The sequence below is a fragment of the Saccoglossus kowalevskii genome, chromosome 5 (assembly GCF_978046115.1).
Source record: "Saccoglossus kowalevskii chromosome 5, keSacKowa6.1, whole genome shotgun sequence".
NCBI lineage: Eukaryota > Metazoa > Hemichordata > Enteropneusta > Harrimaniidae > Saccoglossus > Saccoglossus kowalevskii.
Genome location: NC_140645.1, coordinates 13841143 through 13862149, shown reverse-complemented (window position 1 = coordinate 13862149; position 21007 = coordinate 13841143). Strand labels below are relative to the sequence as shown.

At 33.5% G+C, this 21007-nt stretch overlaps 1 protein-coding gene across 2 annotated transcripts in view; it reads left to right on the top strand.

Moving 5' to 3' along the window:
• Nucleotides 1–21007, top strand: part of LOC100377347 (dixin-like) — an 80491-nt gene that overhangs the window by 11341 nt on the left and 48143 nt on the right. The window contains exon 1 of one of the 2 annotated variants that reach the window (XM_085499133.1): nt 3573–4923. The exons of the other annotated variant lie outside the window; for it this stretch is intronic. Coding sequence (XP_085355259.1) covers nt 4852–4923 — 72 coding nt within the window. The 5' untranslated portion in view covers nt 3573–4851. Of the gene's footprint in view, nt 1–3572; nt 4924–21007 lie in introns of those variants that run through there. 2 annotated transcript variants of the gene reach the window in all.

Sequence of the window (21007 nt, the reverse complement as noted above, 5' to 3'; positions counted from 1 at the left end):
TAAGTTGTGTGTGTTAGTCACATTTTTTACGATCCCGACAAAACTCCAAGGACGACGACGTACTCTGCGCGAACAAAGCATGTTTTATTTCATATCGATCTGTGTGTATTACAACCGTGTTTGTTTTCAGTTTAATATCAGTCCAAGGTTAAATAGCCGATCGATACACATGGTATGAAGTAGTCGTGGAGATAACACAAGACGCGCCCACTTCAGGCGTGTGATCGTCACCAAGCACGCCAATACAGCGAAATATATTCAGACAAATCGAGTTTTGCGTATCAATAAATTTTCATTGTTCTTAGATTAACGGGAAGTGGATATCGATTGATGCACGGAGTGTGCTATCTGAGTATCCTAATGGAATTTGTAACGCCTCCCGAGAAATGTAATTGTTTTTTTCTGACCACTCGATGAGTGCGCCCTCGTGCGAGTATATTTGTCAATAATTTCAGCATGCAGTAATTAATACATGAACTATGACATTGTACTTTCAATATACTCAATTAAATTCAATATGTGACCAATATCGCTATTAACTATGTGTTTTTTTCAGAATATGTATTTAATTATAGTTCTGCTTCAGCAAATAATAATAATAAATTAAAATAATATATACAAAAATTATAATTAAATACATATTTAAAAATAAAAAAAAGTCTTGTATTAATCAGACTAATTATTAGTGTGAACTGGTGATTTGTTCTTATCTTTATTATTAGATCGACTTCGTTGCTTAGCAACATTATGACTGGGGTGTACATAATGCCCTTAATGACTCCTCGGTTACGATATCGCGTATAATAAATTAGTTATCTGGTGTTTCGATAACCCCTCCAGGTCTCCATGGGAACGGCCACAACAAACCTCGTTTCCATGAGATGCAGGTCATTGCCAGGGCAGTGTGTGACCTACTTCAAGTCAAAAATGTCAAAAACAAATTTATGGTTTGAAATTAAATGCATTTAGGTCAACTGCGTCGATGGTTGGCCAAAATAAAAACAAAGAAAATAACCACAAGCATGTAAGAGGGCGCTATATTTCACTCGTTCTTCTGAGACCCGTTTCCACACTGGCTATAATGGTAGAATAACTTTTCACACATTATTTATAAAACACATACACTTGAATATTATCATTATTTTTGTTAACTATGTTCTCCCCATTACATTTTGTTCAATTAACTTTATTCCACGTGAATACTTTCAAGTTATTTTATAACGGAAAACAACCTCAAAATACCGATCTCGACCTACGAGTTTACTGTATTGGACTTTTCGTTACGAGGCATTCCGCGTTCATTTCTCTGCGCATGCATGCACAGACCATTATCTCAATCACCCCCGGTGTTTATTTAACCCCCTTCTCCCAGTAATGAAGCACATGGTGTGAACAAAGTGAAAGCCATGCCAAAAATCTGAAAAATTAATTGCCGTGGTGATATGTAAACATACTATTCAGACCAAACATATTTGTCCGTTTGTGACAATGCTGTTTTCTTTCTGCATTTTTCTTTCCGTCGAAGCTGTGCACATTCGCAGTGAATTTGTTTTTTTCACCGTGACAATTACGAGTAAGCTGATTTCAGTAGTTGTCGTGGCGACCGATCAAATCCGCGCAACTACCGTCATCACGTATTTTTTCTTTCTCGTCCTAAAATCAAATTCATGATTCATCGAGTCTAAAACAATGCCTAAATTAGTTTGTGACGATGTAGTAGTAGCGACATACCTAAAAAAATTTGATCGGAACACTGGTTGAAATTGTCACGTGATGGCTCCAGTCTGGGTCCTAGATCAGTGTATTCAAAGAAATACGATATTCGGAAAACTTTTTTTTGTTTTGTTTCAAGTCGGAAATATCATCGCATACATTCACCGATTTGCGCAAATGTAGAAGCGATAAATTGTACGCTGTTTATAAGACCAATTGCTTAATTATTAAAACCCAATATCCTGGTCTCCGTAAAAGAGTGCACTTAATATGGCCGCTGGTTAGAAACACAATCGAGTAAAATTGGAGAAAGACAAAACATGTATAAGTGTTATCAAGTTTATTGGTGACGAGAAACATGATGTAATAGTTTGCAATGCCTAAATAATCGACACTACTGTAATACTTACAAGAATAATGAAAACAAAAATATAAATATTATAAGTTGGTGGCTTGCAGTCCATGCGATGTCACATAGTACTCTGGGAATCGAACTGCCAGACCTAGTAGGAAATGTCAAGCTCTATTCACGTTCAAAAATAAAAAAACAAAAACAAAAAAAACAAACAAACAAAAAACACAGCTATGAATAAAGAATATATGTCGTGATATAAATACTACGCCAAGTTTAACTGTATATATGAAGAAAACCGCGCCTTATTATTTATTCAATATTTCGTTAAACTTTTATTTAATAAACATACTCTGTACCATTCAAGATTCGGCAACAAATGGCGCTGCCGATTTTTTTTCTCCTTTTGTTCCGTATATTGCAATCCGCCATGTAAACAGTTAAACAATTCTCCAAATTCAAACATGGAACTAATGGCTTAAGGAAAGTTAATCGTCCATACTACCCAGGTACCTGGGCGACTCTTAATAGGACATAGCGTGCCAGTGTGTACGTCGTAACATTTGATAATGTTTGCATTTTGAATGGATTTTACAATACGACAAAAAGAACCCGAAGCTCGTAGTTCGTTAATATTAAATCCCCATAATTCAATTAGGGATAGAATGATTATTTTACAATTTTACCATATCTGGGGAAACATGGAATGTGGCTTCTATTAGTACGTGGTATCTCAAATTGTTTCGTCACTATAGCAACGCTGTCTAAGTCGTTTGGCCACAGTCCGTTGTGGAGGGACTGTGGTCTGGGGCAAGACAGTCGATAATGCGGCCATATATATATATATATATATATATATATATATATATATATATATATATATATATATATAAGCAAGTGTGCTAAACCAGAATCGGTGCCCGACTTCAAAGTCCCCCGAAGTCGTTTTTTCATTCACGTGAACCCCCGTAACGTGTCAACAAATATTTAGTCAGGTCAGAATTCCCCCTACTCAGATTTTTTTCACCTGGATATTTCTGCCAACACTATACGTGAAAGAATCACTTGTAAGGGTACACATGAGCTTCCTTTGTTATGTTCTGTACTCCAATCCTGGTAATATGAACGCACTAATTCAGAAAGCAAACAATTTTATAGCGGATAGGCCCGTAGTATTTTCACAAAGTCACTTGAAAGTTTTGTTTGGGGTAAATTAGGCGCGCGTATTAATGCAAGAACTATAGGTATTGAAGGTATGGTTTTGAGGGGAGCGGACGGAATTATGAGAACTGGTTATCTCGTATACATAAACTTTTTAGGGTACTACGTGAAATGGGTACTTAGTCGTATTCGTCTTTGCCTCTGTGGTTGTAATAAGCGTGTCAGGACATCATTTTAAACGTAAATACCATTATAAATCATCGTATCGCCACGCCCATCGTGTCAGTGTATATGGCGCGTCTCCTATGATGAAAGTGAAACTGTCGATGAATAATTCATCAAAGCGCCATTTTGAATCTACACATTGTGTACAGATTGTGCATCGTTGACGGAGATTGCTGAACATAAGAAGCTGCTGAAGAAAAGATTACGTTAGATCTGTTCGATTTGATGAGATAATTCTGGCGGATATTTGTATTTGTATCAGAAAGTCGGCTCAGGTACGGGAATGACTCCCGTAATGGTTCGTAAACATCACCAGAGTATCCGTACAGCCGACGATTTGATTTACCTACGCTGTGTATAGCTGATTACATTTCAAGTTTGACACTGATCCCGCTGCAACCTATTCCGAAGCAACCAAGCCAAGAATTTATTTGACTTCAGAGTTATACGTAGCATCTACGGGAATCGTGAGTTATAGCGTTGTGGAGAAAGACGACCAACATCATCCGAGTGGCCATTTTGAATCGGGACCGTGCGTCGTCGGATCAATACATGCCATCCAGCTGTTTTATACAATTATATAGTTGTATAAAGCGAAGAAAAGCGAACAAATTGAATGACTTTTTGAACATTCCTTCTTACGTTTACCGACCTTGATTGCGTGAACAATCTTTGGCGGTCGTACAATTGACAGGACACCGTCAAAGGGAATCCTTCGCCATCAGCTTTGTTTGACAAGTCGGGAAGAAAGTGATAGATTTGTTTTGAAATTGGCACCGACGCCAAAGGCTTTTCAGTTTGTTCACGAGTTTTTGTTTTGCTTAGGAAACAACTTTAAGTACCGACGCTATATTGTTAAAGGACCTGTGCGGTTGTCTTGAACACGCGGAATTATTGTAACTAACTGGAAGTTTTTTTCCGTTCCTGAGACGATTATCAAGATTTGAAATCTAAACAGGTGGTTATAGGAGGTAAATTCATTGGCGGGTAAATGAGGCGAAAGTTTCGACTCAATTAAAACCAGATTTCGTAACTAACTGAAGAGTCTTGCAGACGGAACTTTAGGAAGTACAGCCCTGATCTCATTAGTGCATTCAGCACTGTTTTGTGTCTTCAGAAAAAAATGTTTTGATAGTTTCATGTCGTAAAAATCTCCGGGCGTGCATCGTTCATAAAAAAAGAAAGGAAACTACAAAACACAGACCGTGATTGAAATCGAATTCTTTCAGCTTTATCATGGAAGCTGCCACGAAGCGTGGAAAAAACGATTAAGGATTTAACTTTATTTAGTGTGTCCGCTGTACGAACCGGCGAAAACGTGATCAGACGGTGAACACGGCCTTCAATTTTCGAAGTAATTAGAAACACGCGATTTTCAACAAATCCTGATATAATTTGAAATGTCGGCAGCAGTGACATCATCACATCACCAGAGGCGTCACCGTTCTACACAGTCCTGGGACGAGTGGTCGGTAGGTCGACATCACTTTACTCACTATTCCGATATCGATACTTGGTGACACCTGTAGAATAATCTAGTGTAGCTGTCGCTGTTTTGACCCCAACATTTAGGTCAATGCTGCAGAGGGGGATTCTCAATATAAATTTCGGGGGTGGGGTGGGGTGGGGAGGGGGTTGATGACACAGTGATAGTGTCCTAACTGGTTTACTATTTCACTCTTGTTGCCACTGACATGTTAACTGTCAACGTTTTGTTTATTTTGAGTGTTGTTCTGTTTACAATCTTCAAGCAGTTCATTCAGGGTCAAGAGCAGATGTTGACTCTGTCTTCAGAAATGTTGGCTCTTTTAATTTTTCTACAATAATATTATTTTAACGTGAGGATTAGGGGGAAGTGCCATTTTTTTTTAATTCCAAGGCGGTGGCAGCCTCTGCTAGCTGTTGAACTAAAATATTCACAGATTACCATAAAAACAAAAGAATCATTTTTTCACTGGAATTAATAATAAAACTTTATAATTCACTCTGAAAAATAAAAACATGTCAGAACTTGGTGTAGCAATCAAATACTAACACATATTTGTTATTTTCCATGTACTTATACCCGTATATTTATATATCAAGCATTCATCTGCCATTCAAACAGTCAACTTAGTTGCACCTTTTTTATCTGAATGGGGATCACTTCATCGATTGTATTCGTCAAGTTTTGTTTTTCAAATATTTTCTGCACGGAAGACTACACATCTGGGTTTTTTCAAAGTCCTTTTTTTCTCTTCAATTGACATGTTTATGTCTGAAGTGGGCAACTATATAGTGTCTGTATCACACATTCCTTCACATTTACAACTTCTACTGGGTTGTAATGTCTCCATTGCTAACAGTCAAACAACAATTTTTCAAGTTTTTAATAAATATATGCAATGTTATAAATTAACGTTTTATTCGACGTTTAAATAACTGGAACGTCTTGCGCCTATTATACACACGTAAATGATGTGTGTGACATCACTTAGTCCTAAACGCTTTCCAACTTTTAACTGTCGCTACTAAAAGACATTTTAATTATATAACAACAGAGACAGGCAACGTTGTAGATGTTCTCAATAGGTCGCCATAGTGACCAGTGTAACAGCAATATTCAAATGAGACAAAGTTGGTGACCCATATCATTTGCTTCAGACTTGTGTGCATTGTGCAAGTTTTTAAGGGACGTAAGATTTGTCGATAAAATGTTTACAATCTTTTAGTTCTTTCGACCGCAGTAAGTTTCCTGTCGTATTACGCGTACTTGTAAATATGTACTTCTTGATCGTTCAAACGTCAGTGTTCAGGAAATTAGATTGTCTGAGAGATTTTTTCACAAAAGGAATTGAGGACATTTCACTGTGGTTCAACTATTGTCGTCCGAGTCTCACAAAATTAAGTTGCATAATTATTTTAATATTTTTAAAAAAATGTTGATCAAGAGCTGTAGCAAATGTGAAATAATGTCTGTTTCATCCAGATTTAACAAAGAAATTGTGGGAAAATACATAGAAATGTACGGTAGAAAATCTTGGCGGAAAAAAATATGGCACTCAAAAAGTTAAATCAAGTCTGGATCATTTTTTCCATTTAAAGATAACATTTTTTCAAACTAAAATTTTTTTCTTTAGAATATACATTTTTTTCTGCAGAGTATCAAAAGCTAGAAAAGTTAGTGGAATAAAAAAAAATAATTTCCTGTGCTTCTCTCTAATATGGCTGACAAAATTGGCTGAAAAGTACAGAACTACTTTTGAGGAATCCCATATTTGATGAACAAATTTTTAATAAAGAAATTTCTGTTAAAGGTGACTTCTTTTTTGCTCTACTTTTGAAACGACATTAGTAAATGACCTCGTTTTTTTAGTGAAAATAAACAATAGAAAGGTTTTTTTTTTAAAAAAAGAATAGGGCCAGTGTTCATGATTTCCTGTTTTGTTGGATTTTTGTTCATTGTTAATCAGTTGGCTACCGTTAAAACAGGTCATCAGATTTCTTGACTTTTGCGTAGTGATTTTATTTCATGCTATTGTTCATTAAATCCGGTTTAAAAAATAATAACTGAACTACTTTTTGTGCAGAATGTGGGTCTAACATCCATTAGTTCTCATGGTAAAAAAGGTCTTGTCATTTCTCAAAATTTTGTTCAGTATCTTTGCATTTGTATATAGTGATAAAATCTTATTTGGTTGTAATACGAGTACGTATGGTTGTCAGGATCTATTCGGTAATTTTGATGATCAACTTTTTTTTTTTTTTTTTAATGAAATATTGCAGATTGCATCACCAGGCCAAAGATTTAACAGCTTAGATCAAAATATTGTGAATAAATATTTTCAATACTTTGTTAAAAAAAATCCTTCTTCTGAAACTAGAATTGCATTCCCTTTATGCAATCAAACTGCTTTTACTACTGATTTGTTTTCTTCTTGACTCTACTACTCTCTCAAGCTATCTATGATGTATATTAAATAAACAAATTATGTGGTTTAAATGCGATTTATTTTGTGTCTGTCTAAAAAGTGATGATGTTTGTAAATAAACACCCCACATGTTGATATATGTTGCTACACATTGTATGGGACCCACATATTAGATAAGTTGTCACAGCAACCATCTCCATCACCCTTTCAAACTAATAATTTGAGTCCATTTCTTAACCTGACAGTAATAGGCAAGTGAAACTAGTACATGTTTGTTGCTCGTTCTGAGTATGAAAAAAACAAGGTACAAATTTACCCCTAACCAGTGTCAGTGTTGTACAGCCCCGTCAACATATACAAGTAAACGCCAATAGCAGTGAAATCAACACTTTGCAATTCAATATATTGTTCCTGTCGTCGTATTACCTATCACCTACTTGATTTCACTGTGCGTCGTTTTGTGAAATATTCACGTGTGCTTAACATGTTTTTCCTCTCGTTAGTTGTTTTTTTCTTGTCATCAGTTTCGTTGCACTTACTTGGTTTTTAACAGGGAATGCTGAAAATGGCTTCAAAGTTTAGTTGTTGTCTATTTCTTGGGGCGTGTTGAAGGACTTGTTTTGCTTCTGTGAATGCATAGATCTTTGCCGGGAGTTCATTTCATTTGACATATCGAGACATCCGATCGTTATCGTTATCCCGATCTTTGTTTTCTTTTTTCGCACTGTCATAATATTTGATTATTCAATGGCAGTGCAAGTTTCTCTCTTCACATTATAATGAAAAAAAAGTGCGTTTTTGAAATTACAATATTTCTTTTCATAAAAGTATTTGGTAGATAAGATATTTTGTGTTTGTCTAAGTGACACTAGAACCTTTGGAGTTATTTTCATCTCTTTTGTTAGTTTTGTCATCAAAATTGCATTCTGGGTAAGTTGCTGTAAATTGTGCGATTGATATAATGGAATGTTATGGTGACTATAAAGCTTTTTCTTTTAAAGCATCGATTAGCGGTTTACGTATATTATTAGAGTTTTGTCCTCCCAATAGAGTGCAGCAATCGGAAAATGAGTTTCAAAAAATGTGTTGTGGAATGTAGTAAAATTAACAAATTCACTGAGGTTATAATTTGACATGTTGCATAGTGAAGCCATACTTTCTTTATTAACTCATGCACGGAAAAAAAACATGTTGGATATCGTTACGCATCAAGTGTTTGCGTGTGACTGAAAGCATCTCTTTCAATGAAACTAAGTTGAATTTTACTTGTATTTCATAACGAACCAACCAATTGATTTTATGTTGTTATAATCATGATGAGTGATAATCAACATTTTTAACACATGTGAAACAACATGAATGCGTTCTACAGTAATCATTAGTTTCTGTTTGTTTTTATGTAAAACTTATTCCATATTTGATTACTAACAAAGCCAATGCACATTACATTAAAATCAGAGTACTGTGAAATACTTTATTTTCGCTGGAATTAATTTTCACTGAAAAGGCTTTTTGATTGTTTTGTATGGAATTTATTATCACTGATTTTTGATTAGTTTAATGTGAAATATAGGAAAAAAAGTATATTCACTGGATTTTATTTTCACGGAATCATCCCTTCAGTGAAAATAGCAAAAATAAATTCTAAGCTAAAATAAAGTATTCTTAGTACAGTATTTATTTTTGTCATATAGAAATACCTATTATAGAATCAAAGTAAAGCCTTTCAATTTTACCTTATTACAGTAATTAAACATAACATTCTACAAGATTTAGCAGATAAATTACTGTAAAATGACTAATTATCACTGGGTTTAAATTTCGCTGATTTACCATTTCATGCATATTCAGTGGGTTTTAAATTCACAGTTTTATCATTTAGATAATGTGTTCTATGCTAAATTTTACATATTCACTGGATTTTAATTTAGCGCATTTTCCAGTCAGCAAAATAAGCAAAATTAAAACCCAGTGAATAATTAACCCTTTTACAGTAACACACCACCATGTGATGTATGGAAGCAAATTTAAAGTTGAAGCATATGTCCCTTTAAGCAAACTCTCCATTTGTCGGTGTCACCAAGGGAACTCTCCTAAATGAATCACCATCAGTGCCATAATTTGCTGGCCAATGTGATTATTAACTCAACACTTTTAAAATGAAAAAAATTGGATTGTATGCCTATTTAGTTTGAATCAGAATCAATGCGATGTCTCTGACGATGACATGCCACTTTTCATGGTGCCATATATGTGTGAAAACTAATTAGTCACGCATGGAAATCGGTATTCATCTTATGTTCAGTAGTGGTGCTTTTATCTGCCATTTATATACCCTGGATGCAGTGTAAGAATGGAATGTTCCATTGTATCCTGTAGGGGCATATATTAAGGAGAAAATAACTACCCGGGTACTGTAAAATACTTTATTTCTTGTCGCTTGGAATTAATTTTCGCTATTTTCGCTGAAAGAATGATTCAGTGAAAATAAAATCTAGTGAATATACCTATAATCAGTGAAAATTAATTCCATACAAAACACCAACAAATTCCAGACAAAATGAAGTATTTTACAGTATGTGAAAAGAAGTTTTCATATAGAGCTTTCTACAACACACTTTTTCATCAAGTGTACTTACTAGTAGCACTGTAGATGATGCTGGTTCAAATTTTGTATTAATCAGTTAAGAATATTTTTCTTCAGATTTTTCAGAATAGCATATTTTCAATTATAGATGAGAGTCACAGGAGGATATAATATTAATTTAAACTAAAACATTACTTTTGTTGTTTGCATATGCCAGGTATTGTCCACGGTCCCTAAATGCAGGTGACAGGCACATAAGTTATAGCTAATGCAAACGTATGAGAGTGATTTATTTTACGTTTCAAGCTAATAAGTTCATTTCTGTTTCATCAATGTCGATATCTGTACCTGTTAACTTTCCTCAAAACGAAGCAAAATGAGAACTGTGTTATTCTGATGGGAAAATTTAAACGACTGCATTTTATGGCTTGCATGTTGCATGTTTTAGGACAGTAATTTGGCTTGTTCATCAATTTTAATACAACCCGCTGTGTGTCTCATTGTTCCATCAATACAATGTTTTATTAGACTGTCTTCTCTGCTGTAATACCACTATCAATCACTATTACAAGAACTAATGTCATTTCCTCGTTAAACTCAGACTGCACAAATATCTACTCATGTATGTTTCCATGGAAACCAGTGTATATAATATCAACAACATTTTCAGTGTCTAACAGAGAAAATAAGTGTATACTGCAAATGCATTAATTTTCACTAAAGGAATTATTAAAATTCAGAGAATATACCTTTTTTCTATATTTTACATTCAAGTCGTCAAAAATCAGTGAAACTAAATCCATACAACAACCAAAAAAATCTTCTCAGTGAAAATTAATTTCAGCTAAAATAAAGTATTTCACAGTATTCACCAGATTTTAATTTTTCTATTTCATTTGTAAGTAAAAAATAAATTAAATCCATGTACTGTAAAGTACATTAATTTCACTCAGAATTTCATAATTTTTGCTGAAGGGATATGTCAGTGAAAATAAAATTTAGTGAAATTTTTTTTTTCTCATATTTTACTTTCAACTCATCAAAAATCAGTGAAAAAAAACTTCATTCCTTTGCAGCGAAAATTAATTCTAGCTACAATAAAGTATTTTACAGTAAATTTGAAATAGAACTCATCGTATCACTGAAAAATTTAAACATTGAGTTGAATTTGATCAAATATGAAAACAGTTAAATTAAAGAGTGAAATTTAGCGCTTTTACAGTACTGTGCTTTCACACATATTTTGGGTCACGTATTTCAACTTCTATTGAGATAACTCGCTAATTTGTAACCGGACTATGTTGCAGAAGAATACAAAAGTTGACAGGCAGTGAATGAATTAAACTAATATGGATTCTCATTTAAAAATGTTTTTATAGCCTTGTACTATTGTGTTTGTTCTACATCTCAGTTATATTTTAATATTTACTTTTTATGGGACATTAAGCGCATAAAAAATGAGGATCCTGCTCTTAACTGTTGCTTGCCTGCTGAATATAAGTATATGCAGTTGTCATAACAACATGTTATCACGAATCATTTCATATTATTCTCGTTGATGTTATCATTCTTCTGTTGCTATGATATAAAGTTTAGTTGTAACATCTAAAGGCATTGTTTTTGTCGCTGAAATTGTTGGTGCAACATTTTAAGCATTTTAACGTATTATCCTTAAATTGCTAAGTTAATTTTGGATTTATTTGTACATACATGTACTTTCCTATTTCCTATGTGTATTGATGAACATGTATGGGAACAAATTAATAAGTTTTATTTTGTGAAAAATTGGATGTTCATTTATTATAATTTTTTTGCTTGTTAGTCCCCGTTCGAACGAAGTCCGAAAACGGGGACTTCCAATTCCGTCTCCGTCTGTGCGTCCGTGCGTCCGTCCGGAGTCATATCTCAGAATCCCTTGGATCGATTCTGTTCATTCTTTGCATGTGCCTAGTACTTTATGTGGGACATATGCACATGCAGTGGTTTAGCGATTCGATTCAAAATGGTCGACTGGCAGCCATCTTGTTTTTCTGAAAATAGTGTATTTTGGACATGCTTTGGCAGTTTTCTTTCAAACTTGGTACATAGATTATACATGTTAGGATACATGTCCATGACGATTTATTTCACAATTGGATCAAAGATGGCCGACTGGCAGCCATCTTGTTTTTTGAAAATGTCGTATTTTGGACATGCTTTGTCAGTTTTCATTCAAATTTAGTACATAGATCATACATGTTAGGATACATGTCTCCGGCCGTCCGTGAGTTCCTGAGTCTGTCCATCCGTCCGTGTGTCCGTCTGTCCGTATGTACGTCACTCTGTCTAGTCATATTTCAGAATCCTGTGGACCGATTCCATTCATTCTTTGCATGTGCGTAGTAACTTATGTGAGACATATGCACATGCAATGGTTTAGCGATTCGATTCAAAATGGCCGACTAGCAGCCATCTTGTTTTTTGAAAATGTTGTATTTTGGACATGCTTTGTCAGTTGTCATTAAAACTTGGTACATAGATTATACATGTTAGGATACATGTTCATGACGATTTATTTCGCAATTGGATCAAAGATGGTCAACTGGCAGGCATCTTGTTTTTTGTTTTTTTTATACGGTATCTCTTTATGCGTGCTCTGTCAGTTTTCATTCAAATTTGGCACATGCATGTACTTTATACATGTTAGGATGCATGTCCATGACAATTTGTTTCAAAATCTGGTCAAGGATGGCCGATTGACAGCCATCTGACTTTTTGGCCTTACTGCTATATTTCCACAATTTCATTTGTATTGGCATATACATCATACATATCAGTGTGTTTCATAATATGACTTTAGTATGACGAGCACAAAGAGAACTTTCCAAAATTTAATGGGGACTGTGTCATTTTCAATGACTTGTTTCATATTAGGGTGTAATTATTCAACATTTTGAAGCAAACTGTATAATGTGTCTGAAACAACATTTTGCAGTTCGTTTATATTTTTCTATAATTTCTATAATGACCAAATAGACATAATTACTCATTATTATACATCTCTCATCGTAACGCCATAAGTTACAGTGTGCCGTAATTTTGCGTTAATGGGTATTATACAGGGTATTTTTATCTTACCATATTAGGAAATACAAATTCCAAATATGGAATGATTATCATGTGCGTTAATGATAAAAACAAACATGGCAGCTCCGAGGGTTTGACCGGACTCCACACAAAGAAGTTTGTTAAATCTGTTCTGAACATTTTGGATTTCAGTATTCCCATGTATCCTTGGGAGGAAAAGATGTATAATAATAAGATTATTACGAGGATACCAAAAAGTGTACACTCAGACAGTATGCAGTCGCATTGACCTCCACTGCGCGTCGGTTGATACTCCTGCTGGGCTGTATTCGTTTGTCCACTTCTGCCAGTAGCACAGCTTCCGGACATCAGCCTCTAGGTCCCGTCACCAGGTGTTTCTTGGACGGCCCCCTTGTTACTTCTCACCAAACTACTGTAATCGTGAGGTGATAGACGGATTAATGGAGCTTGGCTAACAACGATGCAATCAACCTGACCTAACGTGCATCGTTAATCTCATAAATTCATAATTTTTTTGTTATAAAATATTTAAATAATCTATGTACATGTATCATATAGAAATCAATCACACCACTGACGTTCATTTCCCCTAATCCATCATTTGATATTAAATTAAATATTACATTTTAATATTTAATTATTTTAAGTATATTTGTCTCCAATATTTGGAGCCTGGTGATTATATTAACAAGCCTGTTGAGTATACTGCTGTATTTGTTCTATTAGAAGCACATGTGCTTATGTAAATGACAGAGGTGAGTCTAGAGCCAAAATAAGAAATATTTCATTGATCTGGCTCGCAATAAATGCAATTTAGGGTTTATATACAGTATGCTTCTTAATAAATATCATGAGTCTTTGTAATTAATTTTTGTCATCATATCTGTTTCATAAATTAATGAAATTTGAACAAAGATCAGTATCATGACCGTAGTGTTATAATCAGCATTGTCATTTTGTCTAAATTTGTTAAACAATGAAAGGTATTGTTTTTCACTAGGAGGATGGGTCAAAGGGATATTTTAGGTTGGCGACAAACTTTTGATTAATGGGGTTGCATTTCAGTTGAAGGTGATCGTCACTTTGCGCCCTGTTCAGTATGGGACCCATTGCAATGTACTTGTAAAATACATTGTTTGTTCGCATGACATTCGAACGCACGCTTCATAACGACCATCGCCCTTTTAATATTGATGATTTTGAGTGAAGTATTATACCTTGGTGCAACATATGGCCTGCTGGGAAACGCCTTTATGAATGGGAGAAAACTACATCAGCAACAATGTGTTATTTGGTCAGGCAAAGAAATTATGTTTTTTATTGGATTTTATAAATTTGCTGCTACCGGTAATAACATCTTCTCTAAAATATTAACCAAATGCTGCCCTTGTATGGGGGGGGGGGTAAGCTTTTTGGCGCCGGCAGTGTGTTATTAATACACAGTACTTTATCCCGATAAGTTCAAAGTTTAATGTGAGAGGTGGGAGGTCTATGATAAAAATGTTTAGCTAAACTGGTCAAAAGGGCTCTATTGAAAAATTCAGGTCTCCTCTATTAATATTAATACAGTTAAGCATTTAATCAAATTTGATTTTGTTTTTAGCCACTTATTATTAAATTTATCCATTGGCAAATTATTGCATTGATAGTGGGAGACTTGCCTTCTTGAATTTTCAGGGGAAACATGATTAATGCCAACCTCATACTTACAGCCACACCCTGAAACATGAATCACTTTCATTCTCTATTCCATGAGTCATTGTCATGGTAATAAATACATTTTTTTGGAACACAAAAGGGTGTGGTTGTTTTCTTACCTTTCCGTAAATTTGTCTTATTTATTGCAATTTAATTTTCACGATGTAATATTTTTGTTACTATTCACAATATTGAAATTTTTGTTTAAAGTCACTGTGAATGTTGTGGTTTCACTCATCCTACAAAATTTACAATACAATATATACATAATTCTATTGATTTTGTTGTCCTTCTTATCTGTCAGTTTTACAGTGTCAATCACTTTCACAAAATATCATATCCAAACAATTTGTTTTCATTATCCAGATTTGTTTGATTTATGTTCCTGGTTCACTGTAAAATTACAGTAATTACTGATTTTAGGAGATTGTATCCTTAGATCATGGAGCTAAAAAGCTTAATGTTTAGATCAGCATCAAATCTTTTAGTACCATAATTTTTCATTACAAAATTTTTCTATAATTTTTTTATTAATTTCGCATTTGCAAAATTTGTGAAATGAATTTCATGATGGGATGATTGTGGCACTGTTAATCTGTTTTCAATCTGTTATTGTAATTGATTCAAAATTTTCAATACTGAACATGTTACTGTACATATATGCAATGCATTATGGGAGAGAACTTTGATTTCTGTATATCAAGAAAACTGATCACACTGGGAAAAAGATAAATTAAATGTCAAGTTTTAATGAAATGTTTTAAAGTATATAAAATAAATATTCTTCAATCAAACGTCCTTAAACAACATTATTATTGCATAATATTGCTGAATTATTAGTGAGACAATTATTAAATCAGTTGCAAACATGAATTACTGACTAAAATATGGGTACATGCAGAAATCATACTGTGAGTTCATTTACCAAAAAAAAAAAAAAGTGCAGACAAATTTGGTTAAAATGGTGAAAAGGTTAATAAATAAAATATTTTACTAACATATTGAATGTCTATGAACTGAAAATTCATGTCTCCATATGGTATGAAATTACAATTAACACATAACAGCAGTCACTCAGTGTGGCGCTAACCAGGCATGTTGTGACTAGTAATTGGCTCAACAGGAAAACTCCCAGCATGCTTTGTTTACATTTCCTTCCCCAATGAGTGACAGGTGAGGCTGCCTTCCTATTAAACTTTTCACCTTGAGTCAAAGGTCAACACGACTTTATTCTTTGGTTTATCACAATTGTGAGTGATGTGGACAAATTAAACAACTATTAACACTAAAGTCACTAGTACATTCTATGTGACTCGCATCACCCTTCAATATACGCTTTGTAGATGATTTTACGTATGATTATTCGATCGCAATCGTTTACACATTGTTATGTATACTTTATTGTTATTTAATAACGGAATTGTATATATATAGTTTTAAAATCAACAGTGATCTGTATCATTATCAAAGTAAATGTAAACAGCTTTAAATTTGCGCAAGAAAAATTTTCATGAATTTCACAAGTGTGGAATTTTGTAGCAGTGACAATTTCTCTGGGGTCAGACTGCACGAAGTGTTCGTAACTATTGCAAAATTTAGTCTTAGGAATGCCATAGAACCCTGAAATCACACAAAATTGTAGCAGTGAAACTGTTAGTAGTAGTAGTTTAAAAAATGACATAAAATTAGCAAAAACTATATAGTAGTTGTATACAGTAGTTGATCATCCCAAACGGAAAACCAATGTTGAATTCTGTCACCACTTTCCTTAAAATAAAACCTGCTTACCGGTACATTTTTTCCATGTTTTTTTTACAAAAAAGTTGATCAAGACACTTTTAGCAATACGAAAATGTTAGTAAAATAAAAGAAAAAATAAATTAATTACTTTCTGTGGTTTTAAAAAGTGTGCTCTTCAAATATTTTGCTATATTTTTCTCCATAATCTTTTTAAATATGGAATTCACATCTATTTATTGCACACTCATCAAACAGTTTTTTTCTTTGTTCTATATAGCCAGTACAAAATATCAGGAAATGTTTTTCATCTCCTAATGCTTCAGGGTTACATTTTTTACAATAATAACGTACAATAAAAGCGCAAAGGCACCACTTTATGGTCGTTTGTCGCATGCGCAAGTGACGACTCCTCTGCTTTAAATGATGAAAATGCAATAAATATTTCAAAACTCATTAGTACTCATTAATTTCACTATAACAAAATTGAAAATTTGATGAACTTCTAATGAATCCATAGCGGCTTAGGTCAAACCACTTGAAGTTGCAATAACAGTATGTAGTCACATCTGTTACAAATTTACAATATATGGAAACCAATCTCATTGTACACGGTCAAATTCAATATCAAATGGTATAGAACTATCTGGGTCACAAGCTCAAAGATACCAATGGTGTTTATTTGCTTCATTAGTCAATTCCAATGTCAGCGAAATAAATGCAATTCAACATTTGAGTTTTTCTCATGAGAATTCTGTGATTGACAATTGTTTGTTTTTATATTTTCCGTATTGATTTTACAATAGGAGCTAAGCTATTAAACAACAAATTGCATTAATGACTAACTGTTTGTTTGGTAAAATCGGTTACTTGTGAAATATTTTATTTTAGCTGGAATTAATTTTCCCTGAAAAGACTTATTTGGTGTTTTGTATGGAATTTATTTTTACTTATTTTTGACAAGTTAAATGTAAAAAATAAGAAAAAAGGTGTGCTCGCTGGATTTTATTTGCACTGAATCATTGCTTCAGTGAAAATAGCGAAAGTAAATTCCAAGCAAAAATAAAGAACTTAACAGTACAGTAATTAGGCTGTTTAATACCATTAACTTTGTAAGATTTTTGTAGATCACTAGTTGTGTTTGCTCTGTAGCATGGACTAAGAGGTCAACTAATTTAGCCTGTGCTATAAGAAAACGTGTGTGCATGCTTAGCACAGGGTAAGATATGACAATCAATACAAGCACATTTAGGGACATTTTTCTTGAGAAAAAAAATGAACTTATGATGAGACTACAGGTACTTCCTGTTTTTCTGCAATCTGTCTTTTCTGAATTTGCTTTGGTGTTGTTTTATAACAGAAGAACTAACACGTATACCTTCCTGGTTACTGTATTGAGCACTGTAAAATACTTTATTTTAGCTGGAATTAATTTTTGCTGAAAAGATATTTTGGGTGTTTTGTATGGAATTTATTTGTATGGATTTTTGACAAAATGAGTGTAAAATACAGGAAAAGAGGTATAATTTGCTGGATTTTATTTTCACTGAATCATACCTTCAGTGAATATATAGCGAAAATTAAATCCAAGCGAAAATAAAGAACTGAACAGTATTCATAGTTAAACGGACTAAAGATTTGTATATTCCTAACAAGTGTGGCCCGGGCTAACCAATGTTTCTTCTCGTACGTGAACACAATTGTGACTACCCTAGTCAATATACAAACACATGAGACTAATTTAAATATTCACCCATAACTCTGTGAAGCCCATAACACGACTAATATTAAATGATGTGTAAATCTTTTTAGTGACAAAGTCAGCTTTTGTCACCTTTTACAAAATAACAGATTAAAATCAAGACCTGTAGGGCGATTGAAAATTATTTTGATTTCCGCTATCTTACTGTTTCCTTGAGTGCAGCTATGTGAGGCACTGTATATCCATAATTTCTTTTTTTAGTTACAGTTGCCTTAGGATGGAACACAGTGAACACATCTTCCCCCTTATTGCCAAATAAACTGTTATATCTTACCAAAGTGTTCTTGTCATAACTGAATTGTTAGGAATATTATGATTTGAATACTCTCAGTGCTCAAAGGTTAGGTTTGCAGATTGAATTACTGGTTTATGAATGAAAATAGTAACTGCACACCCATAAGGTGGAGATCTCATTTATACACTGAACATATGGTTTCTAATTGGAGAAAATTCCATTGAAATTTGAATCTGTGCTGTGACTGTTTCAGGTTACTGATTAGTTGTTGTTTTTTCTGTAAAATTGTGAAGGAAACATAGTGTTCTCTGTTAAAAGTGTGTGTCTAATTAGAGGCACACATAAACCATTTATTGTAAAGAAAATAATTAAAATAAGACTAGTTTTGGTGATTGCAGACATACCTCTGTCATTTATAATTATATGTGATACTTAGGGACTTAATTTATTTCTAAGAAAATGTTTTATGAAAAAAATGTATTATCTAAAAAATTTGTAAACCTATAAAAACAAAAGATTTTTAAAAATGGCAGTATGGGAGTGCTGTAATGAGTCACAGGGTGGGAAACAAAATTACTGTGACTAAATAAAATATAAAAAATAATGTTTCGTATATATTTTTAAATATAACATAATACAATAAAATTTGAAAAACTTGATTTCTTTGTAGTTCACTAAAAAATGGAGATTTTTCAGTATTAAGAGTCTCTCTCTCTCCTTGTCCTTGTACTTTTTAAATCTGCTTGGCATTGTGCCAATCAATGCAATAACCATCTTACTTAAAGCCAATCTGTGTTTAAGTATATGGTAGTAAATTTCAATGTCTGTTTCTTATCTCATTCCTGTTAATTGTGCTATTGGACCTTGTCTGGTATTCTGTTCTGATTCAGGGACTTGTTGAATAGAAATGCATTACTGTAAAATACTTTATTTTCACTTGGAATTAATTTTCGCTATTTTTGCTGAAGGAATGATTCAGTGAAAATTAAAATCTAGCGAATATACCTTTTTTCCTATATTTGAAAATAAATTCCATACAAAACAGCCAAAGTCTTTACAGCGAAAATTAATTCAGGCTAAAGTATTGTACAGTATTATGCCTTACATGGAATATTTTCTTTTTAAGTAAGTTTGAGCCCAATTCAAACTTTCTGTTTTTCGCTATAGGGTATGTTACACCACATATAAATGCAATGAAAGTACACTCACCAATGCTCAAGAGAAAACTAATATCATTGCCTCAACTCACTGGAGTTAAATGTCAATAACTTTTTCTGTCCATATGTCACCGAGTAAAGTTTTGAAATATGAAGACATAATTTCAGCGAGGAAACCAGTGCAAAAACATCAAGTTTGACCATTTTCCATGACATTTCATAACCTTCGTTTTTAAAGAAAAATTATTCGATCACCCCAATTTGTTTTCATTGTCAGCTAGTGCATTAAGGACATTACCCCCAGATTTTTAATCTGAGAAAGACCGTTTTTTTTGCTAATTCAATGAATGCCATTTTTTACAGCAAGAAAATAACTTTCAGGAACAAAATATCTCCCTTGAGGTAATCCCTTTATGTATTTACGATTCATGATCACTGTATTTTAAAAACTCCACAGTAAACATCTAACGTGCATTGTCCTATGTGGCCGCAATAGCCATGGTAGCGGCCATTGTACGACATGTACAGTGAACTTGTGTGCTTGTATTCACACGTCCTAATAGACTTGGATTCCAACACTACATAAATAAAAGACATTTGTTGTGCAGTTGTCGATAGCAATGGTTTTCTAAATCTCTACGGGTACAGATGTACTTCTCTTGTCTGGACTGCTGCTTGTTCAGTTGTTAGCTTTGAAATAAAATATCAGTCATGGGATTGAAAGGGTGTGCATGTTTGATCAAGGAACTGTATGGTCAATAAAGTTAATCATATTTTTTTCACTATGGATGGCATAGCACTTCCAGGATTTTCAAATTAGCTGGAATAGCATTTATCAGTCCAAGACTTTTTCATCATATTAATACGCAAATCAAATATTACCATGACGTTAATTTACCGCTTTGTGTAAGATTATTGGCCGTCCTTGAAAAGAAATTCACTAGAGCGAAAAAAAGATTGAACTGTAAATAAAAATAGTTAATAAATCACTAACTTTATTAATCAGACCATGCCTTATAACATGGATTTCTTTTAAGGAAATTTTAAAGTTGAGTGCACAATTGTTAGTGTCTAGTTTTATTGCTCTGTTGTTGTAACATATTTGGTAGAGATTTAAACTTGAATCTCATAAAACAGAATTATCAGGTGAACTCACTCTATGAATTCTTTGGCCATTGATTCTAAACTTTATGTTGTGCACACTTCTTAATCCAAAAAATGATTTATAACAATTGTTTTTATTTTGATATTGTTTGTCAATCAATATGATAAGATTATGAAAAAATCATTCATACGAATAATTTCTTTATTTCTGTCATTATTAATATCATGAGCATATATGGCTTTGGGCAAATTGAAAGAAATATAGAACACTTCAATTT